This window comes from Dipodomys ordii, unplaced genomic scaffold (genome assembly GCF_000151885.1).
Source record: "Dipodomys ordii isolate 6190 unplaced genomic scaffold, Dord_2.0 Scaffold4, whole genome shotgun sequence".
Taxonomy (NCBI): domain Eukaryota; kingdom Metazoa; phylum Chordata; class Mammalia; order Rodentia; family Heteromyidae; genus Dipodomys; species Dipodomys ordii.
Window position 1 is genome coordinate 24,545,835 of NW_012267220.1, and position 25,042 is coordinate 24,570,876.

A 25,042-nucleotide genomic window follows, 5' to 3' on the forward strand; every position below is an offset into this window, starting at 1 on the left:
AAGACCTCATAGTATGTTAGATCTTCTCGTTTCATTCTGTCACTGATTTTTTTTCTTTTCCATGCTGCATTAGTGAAATACCCATTGGTTTATTCTGATTCTAGTCTATAGTTAAACCAAAATATGAACATTATTGAGTTACAACATAAAAAACACTTTATTGAGTTTATAGTAATGAGATAAAATGAATTAATTTTAAGTACACAATTTTTGAGTTTTGATAAATGTATATAGCCCTGAAACCAGTATCACAATAAAAAATACTAAAATGTTTTCACCATTCCAAAAAGTTCTCTGCTATCAACTTGCAGTTAATCTCATCTATTCTAACACCTTCAGTAATACCTGATCTGTTTTCTAGGATTAATTTTATATTATCTAAATGTATACTTTAGTATTTTGAAGATTTATTCCTATTGTCATCAACAGTTTGTTTCCTTTTATAATTGAGAGTAGTATTCTGTTGTATAAAATGTCACAAGTAAAAAAAGCTTTTCACTTGTTGATATTCAGATTGTTTCTAATTTTTGACTAGCATAAATAAACCTGAACATTTATGTGCAAATCGTTTTATATTCCTCAGAATTAAGGGCCTCATATTTGCCAGGGAGACATTCTACTATTGGAGCTACACTCCCACTCCCCCGTGCAAATCTTTTGTTTGGACCTAGAGAGGTTTTGTGTTTTGGATTTTTTCCCCATTTGTTTCTTTTGGTGTAAAATCCCTACTACAGGGATATATATATGTTGGGTCATTTGGTAGTGTAGCTTTTTGGTAAAGTACTATTTATTTTAAGGCTCAGAGATTTTTTTCCCTCCTAACATATCCCAAAGTCATGATGATTATTTTTCTATTATTTTCTACACATGTTGTTGTTTTAGTCAAGTCTGTTTAAGTCTGTTGTTTAAGTCAAGTCTGTGGTCCCATTCAAATTTGTTTGTATGATAAGGGTATGAGTTATTTGTTCTTTTCTATAAAGCTTATCAATTCCATTTCAATTTATTGAAAAAATCAATCGGCTTTAGATACATCAGTTTATTTCTGAGACATCGTCTGTTCCATATGTGTGTGCTCATGTTTGTATCCTTAGTCTAATATAGCATATTTATTGCTGTTGCTTTATTATAAATCTTGGAATTAGATAATGTGAATCAGCTCTTCAGTTCTGTAATTTCTTACTTGATTCTCAGAATATGTCTGTTTTTAAGTCTTTAAAATTATTTAATTGCTGCCTCAAAATCTTTGCTAACTAAATCCAACTCCTAAGCCAACATAGCTATGGTTTCTAATGAGTCTTACCTTTCCTTTTTCCTAGGTCATGTCATTCTTCATTATATACTAACAAATTTGCAGATCAAAATGCTGTAATAACTATGAAGTCTTTATTTTATCTTCCTCTGAAGAAATTTTATTCTTATTATAGCAGATAATTCAATTGCTGGTTCAAAATCATCCTGAATTTGTGAAAGTTTGGTTTTAAGGTTTATGACATTTGTGGAAAGTCTTAAGTGTTTTTCCCCATGTTTCTTTAACATAAGAAGACTTGGTCTACATACATACTATCTCCTATGCAAACCATGTCTGTACTTGCTTTTAGTTTTTCTTAGTACATGTCTAGACATATGCTTATCAAGATCAGAAATTCCCAAATGTTTAGTCTTGTTGCATTCTAAAAAATCACATGAACAATTGTTCACGTGGGTCATATATACTATATTAAAATAAAAACTAAAGACTTAATTTATTTTGCAAATAACAAATCCCTATATATTAGCATGAACTTTTTTATGACAAAACTCTTCTGAAATAAAAATAATAAAAGGGGAATTATTTTTCTATTATACAAATTGCTTTAATATTTGAATTAATTGTGTTTTTATATCTGCTACTGGTTGCACTGTTTTGACAGATTGAAAATATGAAGAATATCCAGAATTACAGTTGGAAAGAGAAGGATATATTGACAGTCTCCTTATGTAATTGTGAATATTCTTTAAAACTCCACACTTGACAGTACTAGTTGTGGAATCTGAAGCCATATCAGAAACATTTTTATCTGTCTGAATGTGAATTTCTACATTCATATTCATTCTGGTGACATTTGTATGAAAATAACCATAATATTTGATACAATATAATAAAATATGGATAGATTCTCGAGTTTTTCTGGAACTATAATCCTGCCAGTCTTTGACTCTTACATAGCTTGGGATGACATGTATATACATACCACTGTTACCAGGTATGGATTGAGAAGGGATCTCATAAAGATCTCCAGGTTTCCATACTCAGACGCTGATCCAGCCTTAGACCTCCTATTCTCAATCTCCAAACAAGAAATTTTAAAATGTTGAATAGAATTTATTATAAAATCATCAGAGGTACAGTACTTTTCAATGTACAAGACAACTATTGGCTTGAGATGTAAGGGAATACAATGGCATTTTCCAAACATACTTACCCTAGGGATTCCTTTTGCTCTTCATTTTCTGCTGGTAGTACTTTGGCTGACTGATTACTGATTAGCTCTTAGATGAGTTTAGGAAGTTGTATCTTCTGTTTGAAATCTAGTTAAGATCATTGGCTTATAATCTAAGAGAGGTCAGATAAATTCATCTGCCATTACTAAAAACAGAAAACTTGTCTCTTAATTCTGAATAAAGTAAGGAAACCTACTTATATGTAAAATAGCAATTGTTACTTGAATTTCCATGCTTACAAAAGTGGCAAATAAACTCTTGATTATTAAAAGATACATTAGTTGGGCTGCATTTATGCCCAAATAAGTATAGCTTACATTCAAAAATAAATGAGATTTTAAGTTTGTTTCTTGAAGCTTGTGTGTAACAGAGTCCTGTAAATGAAGGTTGTTAGCTAAAATTTGGTCTTTAAAATTTTAAGTTTTGTTTGCTTTAAAAAACCAAGGAACTGGGCTGGGAATGTGGCTCAGTGGTAGAGCGCTTGCCTTTCATGCTGAGGCCCTGGGTTCGATTCCTCAGCACCACATAAGCAAAAAAGAAAAAAGCCGGAAGTGGCGCTGTGACTCAAGTGGTAGAGCACTAGTCTTGAGCTGAAGAGCTGAGGGACAGTGCCCAGGACCAGAGTTCAGGCCCCATGACCGGACCCCCCCAAAAAAAAAACTAATAAAAAAAACCAAGGAACTTTTTCCTTTCTGTGATTAAATTTTTGAAACTAATCCAGTGTGAATATCTGTACTCAGAGAATAAGATACTTGCAAATAGTTGGAAAACATTTAACATAAACATAACTTCATTTTAAATTGAGTGTCATCATCATTAGTAATTTTAGACTCTTAATGTATTTCTAAATTCACATGAACAAAATTTTTAATACTTTTAATAGTGTTGTTCTTGCCACTTAAAGTAAAAACAGCTAAAACACTTTGATGTGTATACTAAAAGGTTACTATAATTTTAGCTTTAAAAATTCATATTCTGTTTCTTCTTTTCTGTCTTCTTCACTCAGTTAATAATGCCTATAGTTAAATAAAGTTTATTATAAGTACTTTGTATTTGTCTCAGAATTTGACTTAGTAAAGCTTTGCATAAATGTAGAAATATTTGCAAGTCTTAAAATGATGTAAATGTTTAACTGTAATAGTTTTGAGGGATGAAATGAAACATGGCTATAGTTACACTTTTTGAATCCAGTTTACGGTAGCTGAATGCTTGTCCCAAGAAATGGGAAAAACCGTAAGTCCTTTTTGCAAGGGCTCACTTGAAAATGAAGGTGGTATCTTATCTTTATCTTAGCCTTGTTTTAACTATCCATTCTTTGGTTGCTGTTTATTTTTTCTACCCTCTTTCTTCAGAAGGAAATAGAATTGAGATGTATCAGCAGAACAACAGATGTTGGGATTTGGGATTTGGTAATGTCTCATTTGACTAATGAATAGTATGAGAATTTTGAATGATCATAATACTCTTCAATTTATGTACTGGATGTTATTCAGACTTTACTTTTCTTGTTTTCCTTTCAAACCATATATTGTATTTTATGTGTATTTATTGTGGCATTTTACTGTTGTAGAAGTTATTTTAGTGTGCTGTCAATATTGACTATGTAAGATGAATTTCTAATTAGTTAGAATAGTCACTTTTTATTATTCTCTTTGGTAGCTCAGAACTTTGAAAGTAAATTTTAAAGCAGCAGAATTTTAGATGGCACCATTTCAAGTACACTTTGGCAGGCCTGAAAGCTGTCATTGTTGTAGCCTTTGCTTGTGTATATGCCATTCTTCCATGTTAGAAAATAATTGCACTCAAATCCCCCAAGAACAGTATGTACCAGACAGCTTTCAGAGATTATAGTCTCAACTTTTAGTTTTATTGTCTTTTGATAAAATATTACAAAAAAATCTTTGAAGCTTTAAAAAAAAATTAGCACAATGACTCAGGTCTTCTGTAACTGTAAAAGAATGTTCCCCTCTAGTGAATGTGCCTGTCCTCAGGTTCAGTAATATAGACATAGCTATGATCTCAAAGGCTTAGAAGAAATACATTTCAAGAAAACAGTGATTCCTTTTAAAGGTGCCCAAAACAAAATACAGATGTGACTTATATTTTACTGACTGGAACATTTCTACTTCAAAACAGGAAGGTCAGAATAGGTATAATACTGATTACAATGAAAAAAAATTGATGTTTTAGTTCACTTTTTAAGTAGTGGTCAGGCTTTCAATAATTAACTGCTTATTAAGACCTACCAGTAAAAACTCCCACTATACCATTGTCAAATTCCATTAGGTAAAAATATTTATTTACCTACTGCTTAAGCAGGTTCTGAGGTTGAAAAGGTATGAAATGAACTCCGCTTTTCATTGTGGCTCTTTTTTTGGGTTTCCTACCCTCTGCATGTGACCACTAAGTAAAGTCAGAGATAGTTAAGAGCTTTTAGTTGATTTTTGAGTATGCTTTATGTTAAAGATGATTTATAAACCAAATCTTCACATTGAGATTTGTTCTTCCTGGAATAAAAAGTCCTATTCGTTATAAAGCTCTTTCCATTATTATAAAAGAATATTTTACTTAACTTTTGGATTGGTTTATAACTATCTGGAAGGTGATTATATTTATTGCTTGCATCAAATAATCAACTAATATACATAAAGTACCCCTTCTGCAGGAGCTGCATCTAAGATTCATACTGGAAACCTTGGAGAGTTGAACTTGATATACACTTTATACATACATATATATATATATATATATATACTTTACTATACAGAAATATATACCACCTGTGATAAAGTTTAATGTATAAATCAGACACAATGGAGATTAGTAACAATAACAAATACTAAAATGGAATAATGATCACAGTTATTTTGAAAATTCTAAAATTATCAAAATGCTATAACCAGCATGAGTTTCTTTTTTAAAGATAGTTTCAAAGATAGAAGATTGATTTTTTTTCTTTCCTTATGTAGAAAACTATGTTTTCACATAAAGAAAATACTTTATGACTTCTTTTGCTGTATTTTAATTACCAGCCTCACCACTCTTGTGTTTTGGGGCCATTATTAAGATAAGGGTTATTTGAATACAAGCACTGTACTGCTTGTATACTGTAAGGCTGCAGAGTTAATCTAATAACCAGATGACTACTCAGTGACTCATGGGTTGTTAGGGTAGACTGTGGACACACTGGACAAAGGAATGATTCACCTCCTACGCTGATGGAGCAGGACAGCGTGAAATTTCATCACCTACCCAGAATGTTGCACAGTGTGAATTGAAATTTAGGAATTGTTTCTTTTCTCTTCCTTTCTTTTTTCCTTGTCTTTTTTTCATTCTTTTTCCCTCCCTTTTTTCCTCCCTTCCTTTTTCTTTTCTTTTTTCTCTCTTTCTTTCTGAGAGGGACAGTACTGGAGTTTGAACTCAAGTTTACCACTTAAGCCATGTTCCTAACCTAGAATTGCTTCTTTTAAGTAATTTTCCATATACTAATTTTGACTAAAAGTTGGCTGCAGTACAGAATCTATAGAAAATGGAGTTGCAGATAAAGGGGAGTAACTGTAAAAAGCCTATGGAAGATCTTACTGCATTGTTTCAAATCATGGATAGTTTTTTTAAATTTTTTTATTGTAAAGGTACTGTACAGAGGGGTTACAGTTACATGAGTAAGGCAGTGAGTACATTTCTTGTCAAGCATTGTTACCACCTCCCTTTTTGTTCTCCCACTATCTCTTCCCTTCCCCACCTCCCTCAATCCTTATGGATAGTTTTAAGATCCCAAGTCTGAAAGTACCCAAGGTTGATGCGTGTTACTGTTAGTAGTGTCTTAGTTCTGTGTGTGTGTTTTTTATTGTTATTGTAAAGGTGATGTACAGAGAAGTTACAATTACATAAGTCAGGTAAAGAGTATATCTCTTTTTGGACAACATCACTCCTTACCTTGCTCTCTCCCTATTAATTTTGTGTAGTTTTTATCCATCATAACAAAGCCATTGACTTGACTTATCCTCTAAAGGAAAAAGAGCTTTATAAATAATGTCAGGATCATCTCCCAAATATTCCACAAGAATGTGAATGCTTTAGTATGAACCTGTTAATGAAAATTGGGGCATACCAATGTTATGGCTTAAAACTTGTAATTGAACTATACATATTTGAAACTTTTCAATATACAAGTTGGTATCTGTGATCTGAAATGCTGTAGATCAGGAGTCTTTTGGATTTCAGATATTTGGGTCTTGAGAATATTTTCATCTATGTGAGGAAATATTTGGGGGTTGAGATTTAAGTCTAAACATGAAATTCATTTGTTTCATATGTGACTTACACACTTCGTCAAAAAAATGACATCATATAGTATTTTAAGTGCACCAGTATTTTGTCTGTGACCAATCACATGAAGTAAATGTGCTGTTTTCCTCTTGTTTTGTCATATAGGTAATTTAAAAGCTTGATATTTTGCGCTGACTGATTTTTTTGGCTGTTCATACCTTCCTCCATCATGCCAGAGGTGGCCCAGAAATGTTTGGAATTAATAAAATACTGTATCTGAGTTTTACTTCAGCAGTCATTAGGTCTTTTGTAATAGCCTCTAAATCTAAGTATCTTTATTGTAGCTATTTTCTATCCAATAAAACATATGGTGACTGCATTTATGCTTCTAAAATTTTTACTGGAAAGATTATTATAGTAGACAGGTCCCTTTTGCAACATGACTGCAGGGAACTACAGTTGCATGCATTGCTGTCTGTTAAACTTCTTGGAAGTGAGCCAGTATGTTATGGTGGGTTTCATATGTACGCGGTGAGCCACTAAAAGGCTTGCACAGTATTACAAGTATACAGAGGAGAGGAAGCATTTGGAAATTCAGCAGTAAAGCAGCAGCAGCAACAAGCAGCCACAGTGGTAGTAAAGATAGGGGAGGTTCACAGTTAGCATAGTTCCCAGTGTGAGGCAGTGAGCACATAGCTTCCCCTACTGCTGCCCAGAGGTGGCAAACCAAAACTGTATATTGGCACGATTCTTCTACTTTCATGTTTATGATGTCAAGTCATGTGATGATACTGTACCATAAGTTGCCAACTTCACTTTCCTCTGGAGAAGATCCTTTGCTGCAGTGCTTTTTTTTCCCCTTTCTCTTTCTTTCTTTCTTTTTTTTTTCTTGAAAGAGAAAAAAATTGTGCAATGTATGTTTATGCCTACACCATGCCGAGGCGACACTTACCAGTAAATAATCTCTGTATCCCCGAGGTAAGATACTGTTTCTGCTTTCCCTGCACAGTGCTGCTGCAGCACGGAGCTGATCCAAACATTCGGAACACTGATGGGAAATCAGCCTTGGACCTGGCAGATCCTTCAGCAAAAGCTGTCCTTACAGGTAAGAAAACAGAGCTACCAAATTGTTTTTCTGTGAAACAACTAGCTTGGTTTTTGTTTTGTTGTTGTTGTTGTTTTCTTCATTTAAAAAAAATAAAAGTCTTCATCTTTAAAATCTTTTTCCTGTTTATTCACTATTGGAACGAAAAGAAAATATAATTACTACTTTATTATTGATGGAATATCTGTCTTATTAATTGTTGTGCTGTCATAAACACAGGCAATAAGATTGCTATACCATTAGAATTATAGCAATAAATCATACTATGTGTTAGTCACTCCTCTTTTATCTTTCTTGTGGTTTCAGTTGCAGTGTAATTCTTATGCCTTATCCTCTCAGTTGTTTCTTTTTAAGACCTTCACTATTGAGCAGGCAAGGACATTTGTATCATTATAAAAGTAGTTTTGATTAGAAAGACAACCTGCTGCCTTAGTACTTGGATCGATAGTTAAGTAAAATGTGCAGCTGCTTTCCCCCTTGCCGTCCTGTTTACATTTTTGTCATGTATTTTCACTTTTTACTGTGACAGCCAGATTATTTTTAACTAGGGCAATATGTTATCTTTCTTTTTTTACTTCGACAATGCTTTGGCTTAAGTATTAGTTTTATGAAAGCAGATTCTAAGAGCCAGCAAAGGTAGTTTTAGAATAGAAAAAAAAACTCTCAAAATAATAGAGAAAATAATGCTATACCTGATAGGTTCCTGAGCAACTGTTTTCATTGATCTTCATTCTCAGAATGCTGCATTGACTCTATTTTTGTTTTTATTCTTAGCATCTTAGTCCCTCTGCCTTTGCCCTCTTTTACTTAACTGACCTTTGTGATTTGGAGCCTTTTTGTTACTGCAGAGCTAACTGTATTGTTTTAGGTTGTGTGAAAGTAAATGATTTTTAGCTACCTTTTACATTGCTCTGGTTGAAGAAAATAAGTCTTCTGTTCTCATTTAAGTTTTAGAGTACATGCTGTGTATTTTTAACAATGATTTTGAGATGATTGGAAGATGTTTATATACCAAAAGCTCTTAAAATATATGAAAATTTACTTAATTATTCTGCATAGAAGCACAACTTCCCACTGTGCTAAAATTAATATAATCACAGCTCAATCAATTAATCTCAACTAATATAAGTTAGATGATTGAGATGCTGAATCAAGATAACATATCCCAGAAGAATAAAGCTTTTTAAGGCAATATAAAAAAGAGATTTAAATGTAAATATATATATAGTTTTAAATAACGATATGAAAATGCATAGTCTTAGGCCCTACTTGGCTTCTGTAGCCTTTTCAGTTTCTTCTTTTAACAAAACAGTAACGATAGCAGATTTTAGAATGGTCTCTTGATCAAAGAAATACTGTTTGTAGAAACAGAGATGCAGTATATTATTTTGCTGAGCAAGACTGTCTCCCTATCTGTGTCCTCCCTCTGACCTTTCCTCCTCTCCAACTCTCCATGCCTGTCAATTCATTGTTCCACTCATTTGATGCATCATTGCTTTTAGATCTACATTTACTTTTTAAGAGACAGAGCTGAAATATAAGTTGTTAAGAATAAGCTGCTATGCCCAAATTTGTAGTGAATTGTGGGGAAAATGATTGGGACAGAGCTTTGAAGACTAAAGATTCTTGGAGGACAGATATTCTATTATTAAACATGCTTTGAAAGCCATGCAATCACAGTAGTTTTGTTTATACATGAAGATAGTAATTTTTTTTGGTTAAAATACTGATTTTATTAAAAGCATCTACTTTCTAAAATGGTAAACAACTTTTCAGAAATGATTTAAAAGTAAAACAAAGTCTAGTAATAGTTTGTTAGAAATACAAATTAGTTCTACTTCTACATTCATGTTATACAATACAGCAAAATAACACTTAGGTAAAAGTATTCCAAGATGTTCTTCCGCCCTTCTAGGTTTTTTATTAAACAATTCTTTCAAATAGAATTATGGTTGAAGTTAATATTTCCAAAGCTAAATTTAAAGATTAAGCATTGATTTTTAAAAAGGGACGTGGGTTTGGGGTGTAGCTTTTACCTAACATGTACAAAGTGCTATCTATGTTCAATCCCCAGCACCACAAAGTAAAAACAAGCAGGGCATTTTTTGAAAGTAATGTTTTAGAGGTATTAGACTTATTTCAAGTGATATTATGCCAGATGCAATTGCAGTACCATTACTTGACAATGAATTTTTGTCCTTGAATTTTTGTTTTCTCTTTAGGAATATACTTGCTGAAAACCTCTTTCACATGTCCCATCATTTATGTATTTCTGTCTGATGGCCAAAACTTCCTTAAAGGAAATTAACAAAGTGAAAATATCTTTTTATAGAATGCTTAAAAATATATACTTGGTTAATGCTATTTTATGTAAGGAATTCCTGGAGTTTCAGAAGGCTATGAAACAAGGATGTGCCCTTAGTCTCACAGTTAAAGAACCCTACTATATAGCCATTTGCTTTGGATAATGCACTTAGTCACTTAAAAGAGGATATAATTGGAAAGACTGATTATACCCCATTGAATTACACTCTGTTGAATTATGCTCTGCCTTATGAGCTGCAGTTCAACTCCTGCCTTTTTGGAGATAAAAATCTCATAGACTTTCCTGCCCGGGCTGGCTACAAACTGGGATCCTCAGAACTCAGCCTCTTGAGTAGCTTAGGGTTATAGGCATGAGCCCACCAATGCCTGGTTTATTTATGTATTTTTTAAAACAGGGTTATAAAAAAATCTGAAACAGCTCAAGTAAGTTATTGAAGAAGATATTGGTGTGTTATGAAGATGGAGCTTTAAAGTAGCAAATTATTTTGAGTATCTTTTGTGATTATAAAAATATATTCAGGGGCTAGGAAGGTGGCTCAGTGGTAGAGTGATTGCCTTGCATGCCTGAGGCCCTGGGTTCAATTCCTCAGCACCACATAAGCAAAAAGAAAAAAGCTGAAGTTGCACTGTGGCTCAAGTGGTAGAGCCCTAGCCCTGAGCTGAAGAGCTGAGGGACAGTGCCCAGGCCCAGAGTTCAGGCCCCACGACCGGACCCCCCCCAAAAAAAAATATATATATATATATATTCCTACCTAGAAATGACATTGTGATGTATTTCATGACTTTTATCTGAGTGAACATACCTTATACTTGATTTTCTTCAATCAAATCAATTATTTAATCAAATGATTTCATTAGTATATAGTACCTACATAATAATAGTATATTATATAGCGCCTACATAATATGTATACTTATGTCTAATTTGGTAGCATAGGTGTTCCCAGAAAACACTGTATTCTGCAACTTAAATTTGTAATTACTTCATGGTTCCATTCTATGGATATACTTTGAGTCAATACCCTAACACCTAATATTTACGTATATTGCTTTTTGCTTTTATTCTTTGTACGTTTGAAGTCATTTTATTGGTTTCACTGCTGTTGTACTTGTTTTCCATTATCAGTTTTAGCACACAAACATGATGGACATGTCTGTGCTTGACTTTGAAGAGCCACATTTTAGGTAAAATTAGTAGAGAAAGGGAATTTTCCTTAAAGATAGCTAAGAAAAGTATTTGCTTGCCACATCCTCCACTGCTTTCTACAATTTTACAGAGCCAAAATATGTAATCTATGAAGACTTAAATGATCTAGACTTGGCTTACCTAGGTTTGACTGAAGTTTTGCTCACATCACAATACATTGTTCTGTTCACATTAGTAATTTGGTCTGCTATACTTTGAGGTTTCTATCCGGACATTTCTAATCACCATCACTCTTTAGCTCTGGTCCATACCTTCACTTTCTTTCTTTCATGACAGCGGCAGCTTAATGGATCTCTCTGAAACTCATTCACTTTTCTTTATTTGTAGCTGGAGTAAATCTTCTAAATCATAAATTAGCCCCATATTCAGAAAAATCTTTACCATATTCCCAATGTCTTCAGACAAAATCCCATTTCTAGAGCTATGTCCTGTCACAATCTGTCTTCTCTCTTGTGTGCCTTTCTTCTCCCTTGATTTGTGTTCAGCTGTGTGAGTTAGCTGTGCTAACTGCTCTAGAACATTACCATCAGTTGAATCTACCCAGGTGTTTACACCTCAGAGGATCCTTCCTGTGAACAGTCTCATTAGTTTATTTGGTGACTTTATTGATATCTGAAATCATATTTTTTGTTTTGTTTTTATTTATTTTGTGCTAATAGAAGGAAAGATAGACAGGAGTTTGGGCTTTGGTTTGTGTTATTTGCTTACTTACTCCAGGACTTAGAAGGATACATGAATGATTAGATAAATACATCTAAACTGCTACTGGAAACTTGAGAGCAGTGCGTATTTTCCAGGTTCTACTGTACTCATCAATTCATTGTTTATTTTTGATATCATGTTATACATTGTGATATCTTAACATGTTTTCTACATCCAAGATCGCTTGCAATCTCAAACCATACATGAATATTAAAAATGTTTTATTGGTAAGATAAGATGATGTGTAGGTACTTATCTTTAAGGAGTTGCCATTTAACAAAGCAGTTTATGAATATACATCTGGATGTTTCTTACCTTTGTAAGATATATATTGAATTCTTGACTGCATTTGATAGACTTCTTAGTTGGCATCTCTAACATTACTGTTCTGAAAAAAACAAACAACAACGTTGACATCAGACTTATGTGATCAGGGCCTCATCTTCACTCTTTTGGTCATTCTTTTTTTTGCGTGTGTGTCCGGTCGTGGGGCCTGAACTCTGGGCTTGGGCGCTGTTCCTCAGCTCTTCAGCTCAAGGCTAGCTAGCGCTCTACCAATTGAGCCACAGTGCCAGTTCTAGCTTTTTTTCTTTTTGCTTATGTGGTGCTGAGGAATTGAACCCAGGGCCTAATGCATGCAAGGCAAGCGCTCTACCACATCTAGTTACAGTATAGTACAGAATATTGTAGATGGTATGTCATGCTGTGAGTTTCGTGATCTAAATCAGATTCCTCACACTGAATTTTTTATCTGTCAGTTATGGAGAAGTCCAGTTGTTAAGCATGTATTCTATAAAGTAAACAAAATGAGACATTTTCATATTTTTTTCAAGAAAAGCTTATTAAAAAAGCTTGGTATGGCCAGGCACCAGTGGCTCATGCTGTAATCCTAGCTACTCAGGAGGCTGAGATTTGAGGATTGCGGTTTAAAGCAAGCCCAGGCAGGAAAGTCGCTGAGACTCTTATCTCCAATTAATAAAAAAGCTTGGTCTGACAATCGACCAGAGTTTTTTTTGTTTTTTGTTTTGTTTTGTTTTGGTCATGGGGCTTGAACTCTGGTTCTGAGCGCTGTCCCTCAGCTCTTCAGCTCAAGTTAAGACTCTACCACTTGAGCCACAGCATCATTTCTGATTTTCTGGTGGTTTAGAGTTTCATGGACTTTCCTGTCTAGGCTGGCTTTGAACTAGGATTCTCAGACCTCAGCTTCCTGAGTAGGTAGGATTACAGGCATGAACCACTGGTACCCTGCTTTCAACCAGGGTTTTATCAGGGGAAAATTACTGAATTGAAAAAAATCCTGATTAAAAAAAATTTCCCTTAGTATTATGATAAAGGAAGTTGAAACTTGTTGGAATAGAATTGATTACTCATTTTAAAAAAAATGTTGAAAATACTGACCTTTTAATTTTTAAAAACAATTACTGGTATTAAATTTAAAATTCAAATTTGAATTTTTATTAAATTTTAAATCAGTGTTTAAAATTTGAGACATGAATAGGATAACTTTAAGTTTTGTTATTAAAAGTGGTTAAAAACTTTTTAAAATGTTAAAATGTAAAACTAATTGAGAGGAATATAAAGCAATTACCTTTCTTTACTGAAAGGCCATATCTGACATTAGAAATTTGTTCTAGTAAACAAACATATCAAAGGCTTATATAAAATCGAATTAATTTCTCCTTAGCACCGATTTTTTAGTAATTTACCCCAAATTTGCTCTGTATATTATTTGTAGCAAGCAAGCTATACTTGATATTAGACATCTTTATGTAAAATACAACAATCTCCTAAGTGCTTATATGAGCCAGGTATAAAAACAGATGAATTTGCAAACTCAGAGCTAACCCATTAATATGTGATGACATTTGTTAAAATAATTCCTCTCTATTGGATAAAGTTTCTTCCTTTAAGCAAAAAGAAAGGAAAATTAAAGAAAGTTCAAGGTGGAGATGAATGAGATTGCAGTTGTTTGCATTCTGGGCAAAATGTAAGACCCCCCCCTTCACCTCCCAGTTTAAGAAATAACGTGGAGGTTGGTGCCAGTAGATCACACTTGTAATCCTAGGAGGCTGAGTCCTGAAGGAGTACAGTTCAAAGCCACAGAAGTTCTCAAGCCTTCACCTTTAGTTTAACCAGCAAAATGCTGAACTGCTGGAGAGTGGCTCAAGTGATAGTATACTGTCTAGCAAGCATTAGGTCTTCAGTTCAAACCCCAGTACTGCTAATGAATGGATGAATGAATGAACGAATAAATGAAATGAAAAGAGCAAGAAGGTAAATTTATCTTAACAATATTGCAAGAATCATCATTGTATAATCTTAATACAATGACTTAATGTAAGCTATATTGATCATAAAAGTTTATGAATTGTTTAAGCCTTCTCTCTAGTTAGTAAGCTTGAACAATATTAACCTGATCCTGGAAAAATATTTTAAATCTATAGGAAATATAAAAATATATGAAATACAAGTAATTTTCACACATTGTAAATGTTTGAACTATTTATAGGTGAAAAGGAGCTCAAATAATATAAATAGGCCATATATGATTTTCTGTTAATAACATACATACAAATAACTTTTAAATTTCTACCTATCTCTTTCTTTAATCCCATCACTCTAGTACTTTACACTCTTCTCAAAGCCTTTTAGTGTAATTAGACGTATCAGTCTTAGATCATTAAACCAATTTGAGGATTCATGCCTGAAGTCTCCGCACTCAAGAAGAGGCAGAGTGGTTGCTAGTTTGAGATTAACCTGGGCTTTGTAGTTATTTTATAGTTATCTTGAATTATACAAGAAGACCCTGTTTTCAAAAATCAAGAACTGCAGACATTGCTCCGCCGTGGTAGAAGGCTGCCTCAAAACAAAAATCACCTTTGATCAGGAAAAATACCATGTTTGGTTGGGTGCTAGTAACTCATGCCTATAATCTTAGCTACTACTTGAGGCAGATATCAGCTCAGTTGCAGTCCAGCCCAGTCAAAAACTTTGTGATATCTCATCACAACAGAAAAAGCTGGGTATGGTAGTACACGAGACTGACATCCTCACTTTAATGGGGAATTTAATATGAATGAGGATTGTGGTACAGGCCAACCCAGGCAAAGTGTGATACCCTATCTGAAAACTAACCAGTGCATAAAAGGGCTAGGGGCATGGCTCATGCAGTAGAGCACCTGCTTTAGCAAGTATGAAGCCTAGAGTTTAGAGCCCTCAGCCTTTCCTCCCCACAAAAAGTCTTAATTGTGGGATGCCTAATAATCTGTTAGATGCACTGAGAGTAGCTGTAATTTTTTTTTAGTGAACTGTAGCAACCATGTAGCATTTTCATTATAATTTGGATTAGAACTTCAACTGCAACCAAATTGCCGCTATTTGAATGGTTCTTTAAAATTTTTATATAACAAAGTTTTGTTGCTAATAATTACATTCTTAAAAGAGCACCTAATATTAGGATTTACTTATATTTTGAATTTTTGAGTAAACTTTTATTTTGACATTATTGTAGATTTGCATGCAGTTGTGAGAAATAATACAAAGAAACCCCTTGTAACCTTCACCAGTGTCCCCTTATATTAATGTCTAGTGAAACTAGCATATGGTCATGACTGGAATATCGGTTCTGATGCAGTCAAGATACAGAGCATTCCCATTCTAGGAGACAATGTTCTGTAGTTTTCCCCTTCTTACAATGTCTTTATCTAGTTTTGTTTTTTTTTTTCAATTAAGATGTCACTGGCCTTGTAGATAGGTTAGGAAGTATTCCCTTGCTTTTATTTTCCTTAAAAAATTATGTGATATGACTGTAATTTTATCACTAATTTTCTGCTAGAATTTACTACAAACCTTTTGGGACTGGTATCCTTCCTCTTCTTTTTCTCCTTCTCTTTCTTCTCCTCCTCCACTTCTCCATTACTTAATAGATAAAAGACTAGTCAGATTATCAAAACTTCTTGTGTGAATTTTGGGAGTAATGTGTCATTAAAAGGACTGGATAATTTCTATCTTAATTCTTAAATTTGTATGTAGATATGTTTGTGTATTTTTCTTTCATTAGGCGTTTGATGTCTGTAGGGTCTGTAGTAATTTTGCCTGTTTGATGACAAGTATTACTGATATTTTCTCTTTCACTGTCAATATCATTGAGGTTTTCTTTTTAGGACAAATTTTCTATTGATTTTGAGAAATACTTTCTTAATTCAGTCTTCTGCTATTTCTTTTTAGACTTCCACTAACAAATGAGACTTTTCAAAATACATTGTTCAGATTCTTAGTATTTTAAGTTTTATGAATTGCCTTAGAATATTGCTTTGTAGTTTAATTCTTTTGTACATGCATAACACTGATTTTTAATCACTGATTTTTAATTTTTGGAGTATCTTTTGCAGATATGTGAAAAGAATGGTTCTTGAGATTTTTAGATGGAGTAGTCTAGAAGTATAGGTTGAATCCTATTGGCTGGTGGTGTTACTGAGTTTTTCCTTATCCTTGTTGATTTTTTTTTTTTTTTGCCTACTTCAATCAGTAGTCTGTAAAGAACAGGAAATGAAAGCCAGCACCAGTGGCTCACTCCTGTAATCCAAGCTGAGGATTACAGGAGGCTAAAATCTAGGATCGTGGTTCAAAGCCAGCCTGGGCAGGAAAGTCCATGAGACTCTTTTATCTCCAATAAACCACCAGAAAACTTGAGCTGTGGTTCAAGTTGTAGAGTGTTTGCCTTGAGCTGAAGAACTGAGGGACAGCACCAATGCCCAGAGGTCAAGCACCATGACTGACCAAAAAGAAAAAGTAGGAAATGAGATTTCTAGCTATAATTACGGATTTGTCTCTTTTTCCTTTAGGTGTTACTAGTTTTTGTTTCATGTATTTTGTAGCTTTGTTGTCTGGTACATACATGTTTAGGATTATTTTATCTTTTTGGTGATTTGGTCCTTTTTCATTACATAAAGCCTTATCTCTGATAATTTTTTTTCACTAAATTCTATTTTAGCTGATGTTGACATAGACTCTCCTGGGGTTTTTTTTTTCACCTCCTGAGATGATTTTGTGAAAAATATGTGGCTACCCACTTACACTTTCAACCTGCCAATATTACTATATTGAAACTGAGTTTTCTGTTTGTTTGTTGTTGTTTTTTTTTTTTTTTGTCAGTCATGGCGCTGAGGAATGGAAACCAAGACTTCATGAAGGCAAGCACTCTACCACTGGGCCACCTTTCCAGCCCACACCTGAGTTTCTTTTTAAACAGAATAAATAGTTGCACAATAACTTCTACATCTGCACTGTCAATTTCTAATTGGTATATTTAGACCCTGTGAAATTTGTGACAGACGTCTGACTGCTGTCTTCTGACTTTGCTTGAACTATAATACAATAAGTTTATTTTTTCTTCAATGGCTGGGTTTATGAAAATTTGTTGTAGTGGTAGTGGAAGCTAATAGAAGCTAATAGAATACTGTTTTTCTTTTTCATTCAGTTTGAGATCTTCCATCTCCTTGGTATGGCAAGTAGTGTTGTTGTTTTTTTTTAATTGTGAAAATGCCGTACAGAGGGGTTACAATTACAGGGGCAAGGTAATGAGTACATTTCTTTTTCTTTTTAAATTTATTGTGAAAATAACATACAGAGGGGTTATAATTACATGGGCAAGGTAATGGAAATTTTGCCAGATGCCATCTCTTTCCTGCTATAACTCCACCTTTGTTGTACAGTGTCATGTGGTTGTATTGTATTACTCATTCAACGAGGCTGAGAAAACTGTGATGCCAAATAAATAAATAAATAATGAATATTAGTCTAAAAACTAAAACCTTCTTCAAACAGATCCCTACTTTTATAACTAGTATGTGTAAGAGAACTATCTTTACACCTAAATACCTTCCAGCATGCTATTTAAGTGGATATCAACAAAGGAGTATGCTAGCTGATATGATAGTAAAAGGCGAATTCAGTTATACCCCTTTACTCAGGAGGGCTTGGAAGAAGCTTTGGAAGAGAAGCAGGGTTGTTGGTGACCCCAGGAGGCAGTGCAATTCTTAAATACCCTCTCTGCTATAGAGAAGACATTGCTAGTAGCAGGTTTGTGACTATACAAGGTAGAGGTTAATTGCTAGAAGAAAATGTAGTAGTTGAGTTTAATGGGAAATGGGCATCGTGTATTATATAATTCAGTCATTGTTCCATGTCAAATCTAATTTAGTCTATAGAAATTCTTAGGTTTGCATTCCTTCAGCACTTACTTGATATTAGGTACTATGCTATGTGCTTTTCTAGAGTTCAACAAATCATCCCTGTTTTTTTTTGTTGTTGTTGTTTGGTAGTAATGGGGTTTGAACTCAGGACCTTATGCTTGCTAGACTGGTGCCCTGCCACTTGAGCCAGCCCTCCAGCAGTATTTCATCTCATAAAGTGTCTGCATTTTGTGTGTTGAGTGTAGAAAATAGAGTACAACACCACACTTATAATGGTTCCATGTTTTGCACTTGACTTTCTTTTCTACAAGGACTGTATGTTGGCAGAAAGTTAGGTTCTGTCTTTTTTCCCCTGAGTGCCTATCCATATATCAACATCTTGCCAACACTTATTATAAAATACTTCATTTATTTCTTAAGAAACTTATATCCTTAGACCTGTACTGTTCCATTGGTCTATTAATGCTGGTTCTTGATCCATATCATTTTAACAATTAGAAGTTTCAATATTAGTAAGCTCATGTTTTCCATTTCTTTGTAGCAACTGGAAAAATTTAAATAATCAGTTTATTTCATCTCATTAACAATTATTCTACTTAGAGTAAAATTTAAACTTCTGTCTGGCCCCATTTATGTACCTGATAATATTGTTTCATGATTTTCCTGTTCCTTCTTATGTTGTAGCTGTACTGACCACCTTCCTATTACTCAACTTGGTTTATCTTAGACTCTTTTACTACCTTCACTCTCTACTCTTTGGAGTGCTGGTTCCTTTGTTTGTGATGCTTTATACTCAAATATTTATGTAATTGCTTTTCTTGATATTTAGTCTTTGTTATTGAACATAATACAGATAATCAGTTACATACGGGTATATTCAGAATTGTTGTCACTAGGCTTCTGTAGTCCCGAAAGAATCATAATTCTAGATAATGATATAACCTATTAAGAGATTTTAAAATGCATAAAATTTTTATTGATTGCTGTGGGTACACACAGAATTTTTTTTTGTGTGTGTGTGTATCTGGTCATGGGGCCTGAACTTTGGGCCTGGGCATTGTCCCTCAGCTCTTCAGCTCAACGCTAGCACTCTACCACTTGAGCCACAGCACCACTTCTGGCTTTTTTCTTTTTGCTTATGTGGTGCTGAGGAATCAAACCCAGGGCCTCATGCATGCAAGGCAAGTACTCTACCACTGAGCCACCTTCCCAGCCCCTACACACAGAATTTTTAAAAACTTTTATAATTTCATCTAGAAGATCTTGGTAGTACCCATTTCCTTTATATTGTATCATTTTTTCCTTCAATTAAGTAGTATGTAAATCCTCATGAGTGTTTTCATTTCTTTACATTGCACCATTATTAATTAAATTTATTTTTAAACAAATATATATAATGTATATAAAATGTATATATATATATATATATATATTTACACACACACACACACACACACACACACACACACATATTTCTTTTTTGTCGGTCTTGGGCCTGAACTCTGCCTAGGCACTGCTCCTCAGCTCTTCAGCTCAAGGCTAGTGCTCTACCACTTGAGCCATAGCACTACTTCCAGCTTTTTTCTTCTTATGTGGGGCTGAGGAATTGAACCCAGGGCCATACTCTACCACTGGGCCACCTTCTCAGCCCCACTAAGTAATTTTTGATTGTGTAGATTCTTATACATCTGTTGTATGTTCTTACTTAAGCATTAGAAGTTTCATATCTGTAATTGGATTGATTTCAGATATTTAATAGTTTACTAGGTCATTAAACAGTTTCACTAACATTTATTAACCCTCCAGAAGTTTATGTAGTAAGAATTCTCTAAAAGGTGTCAAAGGGAATGGTCCTTGAGAAGTCCTCCTCTAGATAGGCACAGTGGTATACCTGTAATCCCAGACTCAAAGGCTGAAGCAGAATGATTGACATTCAAAGCAGCTTGAGTTGCATAGCAAGACCCCTTTTTCAAAACAAGCAATTACCAAGCAACAAAAAAGCACCTGCCTAGCAACTGTGAGGCTCTGAGTACAAACTCCATTAAAATTCTTTTTCACTCTCTTACTCTTTCTCTTTCTCTCTATTCTTTCTCCTCCTTCTCCTTCTCTCTCTCTCTCTCCCCTACACACACACACACACACACACATACACACACACACACACACACACACACACAAAACAATAATAACAACAAAAAGTCAAAGGAAAGGTGAGAATGCTAGGGGAAGAGAAAGGGAAGAGGAAGCAAAGAGAAAGGAAAGAACAGAGAAAAGAAAATGCCTCTCCCAGTCTTAGCTATGACATTTTCTTATTAATGCACCATTTTTGTGCATTTTAGGGTTAGACCAAGATTGAGATCTAGTCTAAGACTGAGAACAATTTCACCCATACTGACATACAGTTTGTGAGAATACATAATGTATTTTATTAACAATCATAAAATGTAATGATGAAAAGGAAGCAATTGCTATTTGATAAAATGAGTTGTTATCTAAAGTAGTCAAGTTTACTACAAAACTAAGCTAATGGAGGGTTCTGCTATTTAGAGAAACAACCTTGTTTCTTTGGTTTGCTGATTTTGTAGACTTAGATACAGTGAAAAGATAAATTTAGCTGGGTACTAGTGGCTCACGCCTATAATCCTAGCTACTGAGAAGATTGAGATGTGAGGACTAAAGTTCAGACCCCAGGCAGACAAATCCTCAAGTGTCTTAGTTAACATCGACATAGCTCTAGTGGTAGAGGGCCAGCTGTGGCGGGGAGAGAGGGGAAAGACAACCAGCAGGAATTGAGAGGCCCTGACCATCCTTTTCTCCATATAATTTTTCTTTTCCTTTTTTGAAATATCTGAGAGTTGCTTGAAGATATTATGGTACTTTACTGCTGAAAATATTAGCATGTAATATCTGCTAAGAATAAAGACATTAGGTTATATAACCAGGATCTAATTATCACATTTGAGTAGGTAAGCATTATTACAGTACTATGTAATGCACAATTCATCTTAATGTTTTATAAGAATATTTCTTTTCCATCAGCACCCAGTTAACTCTGTTTAAATAGTTCTCTAAACCCTTGAACTCTTTTGTGGACACTTAAAAAATGGTGTATCATTTCATCAATACCTAGTTGTCATTTGTTTTCTACAGAGGCTCTCAGTATCCACTGTATTGTTGGCCATTTTTAAAAACATGTTTTACTTTTGGTTTGATAACTATGGCCATATTTGCTGTCATTTATTTATATTAGATGCTTTAGAAATGCATTATGAAACCGTTTTAAAAGTTGTATTAAGAAGCCAGCATGGTGGTACACTTATATCATTCCAGTATGCAAAGTGGTAGAAGCAGGAAAATCACAAGTTCAAGGTCAACTTGGGCTATATAGTGAGATACTGTTTCAAAAAAAAAAAAAGTCAAAATAAAACTTTTAGTTTCACCTCTCAAAATTTGCTAATGGCCCTCTCAAAAGACTTCATACATTAGCGATCCAGCCTTAATTTCCTAACAATGTATATTTGTAACTACAAAAAATATATAAACAACAGTTTTCCACTTAGAAACTGTGGCCTGTCAGTTACTACATGATAGGAAGGCTGAGAAGCAGATTTCTAGCTTTACATATTATGTCTTTAAGAAGGATAATAACCCCATTCTGTAGCTTGGTTGCAACCCTGAGAAAAGCCAAATACGAACATTCAGCTAACCACTCCCAGATTCCTGGACCTCAGAAACTTTATGAAATAATATTTGTTCTTCTAAGCTGCCAAGCATTGAGAAACTTGTTAGGCAGAAATAGATTATTAATATATAGTGAGACAGTTTTTAAGACTTAATTGCTTTTGCAAAATGAAATGTAAGAAGTATAAGCAGGAAACATTGAAATTGATTATGTATAAGAAAACATATTCTAAAGTATACCATCTTAGTATAAGTTTAAGTTTAGGAAACATTGATACTCTGTTTATTAAAAAATAAAATTACATCAATGATTGGAGGAAAACACTAAAAGTTAAATGGTCCTAGGAACAAACAATCCATCTGTATTTCTCCGATGTTAAAGGAAATGAAGAATAACTAACTCAGCCAGGCACTGGTGGCTCACGCCTGTAATCCCAGCTACTCAGGAGGCTGAGATCTGAGAATCGTGGTTCAAAGGCTGCCGGGGCAGGAAAGTCCATGAGACTTTTATCTCTAATTAACCACCAAAAAACGGGAAGTTGTGCAGTGGCTCAAGTGGTAGAGTGCTAGCCTTGAGCTGAAGGGTACCCTGACAGGGCCCAAGCCCTGAGTTGAAGCCCCATGACCAACAACAACAACAAAAAGAATAATTAACTCAAGTAGCTTTTGAGCCCAACACAGGGGGCGAGGAATATTTCAAACAAACTCTGCATTTTTAAGGGTTTTTTTGAAGTGTGTAATATTATAATTCTGAAAATTTACATATAATGCAGAACTGAGTGTATGAATAAGTGTGTTGGGAAGCAAGGCTTTTTTATGTGGAAGGACAAATAGTGTGGAATGGGTGAAGACCAAAGAAAAAGTTGAGTAGGATTGAAGTGTAGGTGTCAATATCATTGTGTGTGGAAGAGAGGGTAGGGTTAAGGCAGTTCTGCTGCAGAAAATACCTTCAAGCAGTGGGACTTAGAGAGCCCAGCTTCTTCCTGCAACTGTTCGTACTCGCTGTTCCTTACATGGTATAAAAGCGCATCAGAACTCTGAAAAAAAAAGATTTTTTTTTTTGTTTAATAGGAAAGGAATGGATCATACAATCCTGAACAGGGTGTTGTTCTAAAAATTAGACATGTACTAAAACAAAGAATAATGATAATGGAGCCATTTCATAGGAACATAGAAGCCATTTTGAAGTGTTTCTATTAACTGAACTTGGGAACATTTAACTATTAAAATGAATTATATCAGTAAGAAGCTATATAACCCATTCAATAAAGTAGGAGTAGGAGAGATCATGTAGGGATGATAAAAGAATGTGTGTGATATATTGAAATGTATTCCAACCTTATTAATATCTATTATGTACATACCTCTAAAAAAGAATATAGACAAAATATAAAAATTGGTGAATTTGAGCAAAGGGTTTTACAGAAATTCTCTGTGTTTGAAATTATGCTAATGGGAAGTTTTAAAATGACCCCATCTCATTTTCGATCAGAAAATTTTATAAGCATTGTTATGATTATTAATTCTCCTTGTCTTTTACACTATTCTGAAGAAAACTATTGGGCATTAAGTTTGTTGAGGTTGCTTTGAAGTAAATGCTGTCTATATCTTTTTGTCTTGTTTTTGCCAGTAAACTCAGTGTTCTTAATTGGGAGAATATGTTCTCTGCATTCTTTGAGAATTCATTACCTTAGTTTCACACTTGGTAGATACTAATTCCAAGGAAGTCTTTTGTCTAAATTAGCCTTCTTTATTTTCTGCATATGACTGTTAAATCTGGGGTGAGCAATATTTTTTCTTTGAAGGAAAAGAATCAGGCCCAATTCTTAGAATTGGTAGACCTCTTGTTGTGGACTTTAAGAGAGTCTCCTGAATTGACAGTCTGAGTGGAAAAGGACATACAGTTCATCATCTGCTTAACTTTTTGAGTGAAAGTGAAACAAATGTATAATTATTTGAAGACTGAGCATCATTTTGTACATGGTAATTTCTCTTGAAATAAATAGTACTTACTAGTTTTATTAGGGAGGCACTCAGGTAAGGAAATAATTAGCTAGGAACTAGATAAAGAAAACTTTACTGTATGAACAAGCTGTTCATTATTTGTAGATTATGAGAATTTGTCTTCTGCTGTTTTGTCAAAGTGTTCTTTCTGAAGAGAAGTAATGTTCTGTGTACCAGTTTTGTTTATAGTCTTTCCCTCAGGGTTCTTCCTTTGTGGAGAAGAATGTATTGTTTTTTTTAAAAAAATTCTAGTTATATGTATTGGGCTTCAGTGTTTAGAAATGGGCCCCAGGTGAGTATAAAAGAATCTTTTTTCTCTATTGATGTTCCAATCTTTCCATATGTTGGTTTTCTGTTATTCTATTACCCTCCATTACACTGCGAGTGAGTGATATATTGCTTATGACAGAACATAAAAATGACTCTTGTTTTAAAGAAGTTATTAGAATGCCAGGGGCATAACAGACAGACATGGGAGAGTATCTGCAGAAGAACAACACATTTTTATGAACTTGCTTGTAAAATAGGTCTTCTTTTTATTTAAAAAAAACCTAATAAGGAAAAATAAAATAACCTCCTGCCTATACTCTTTGCAAAAGAAGGACAAACATGTAAGTGGAAATATTAATGATTTTAAAAGAGAAGTTAGGTGAAGAAGATTAAAGAGGGCAAAGAATCTCAGCAGTGGAAAATATGTAAAGTATTTAATATCATCATACCAAAACCTTACCTTATTTTTGTTTGTTTGTTTTTTGTTGGTCATGGGGCCTGGGGCTTGGCTTGGGCCTGTCCCTGTGCTCTTCAGCTCAAGACAAATGCTCTACTGCTTGAGCCACAGCACCACTTCCGGTTTTCTGGTGGTTTATTGGAGATAAAGAGTCTCACGGACTTTTCTGCCCAGGTTGGTTTTGAACCGCCACCCTCAGATCTCAGCCTCCTGAGTAGTTAGGATTACAGGTGTGAACCACCAACGCTGGCTGCTTATTTCTTTTAAGGGCAGGTTTGTAGACATACTTTTCTCAGTATTGAATTCTTAGGAACGTTTGGCATCTTTTTCCTTGTGGTTATGTTCAT

At 34.2% G+C, this 25,042-nt stretch overlaps 1 protein-coding gene across 1 annotated transcript in view; it reads left to right on the plus strand.

Moving 5' to 3' along the window:
- The window catches only part of Tnks (tankyrase, TRF1-interacting ankyrin-related ADP-ribose polymerase), a 141,650-nt gene that overhangs the window by 29,728 nt on the left and 86,880 nt on the right, over positions 1–25,042 (plus strand). The window contains exon 3 of the mRNA XM_013024125.1: positions 7,760–7,855. Within this exon, the coding sequence (XP_012879579.1) occupies positions 7,760–7,855 (96 nt within the window). The remainder of the gene's footprint in view (positions 1–7,759; positions 7,856–25,042) is intronic.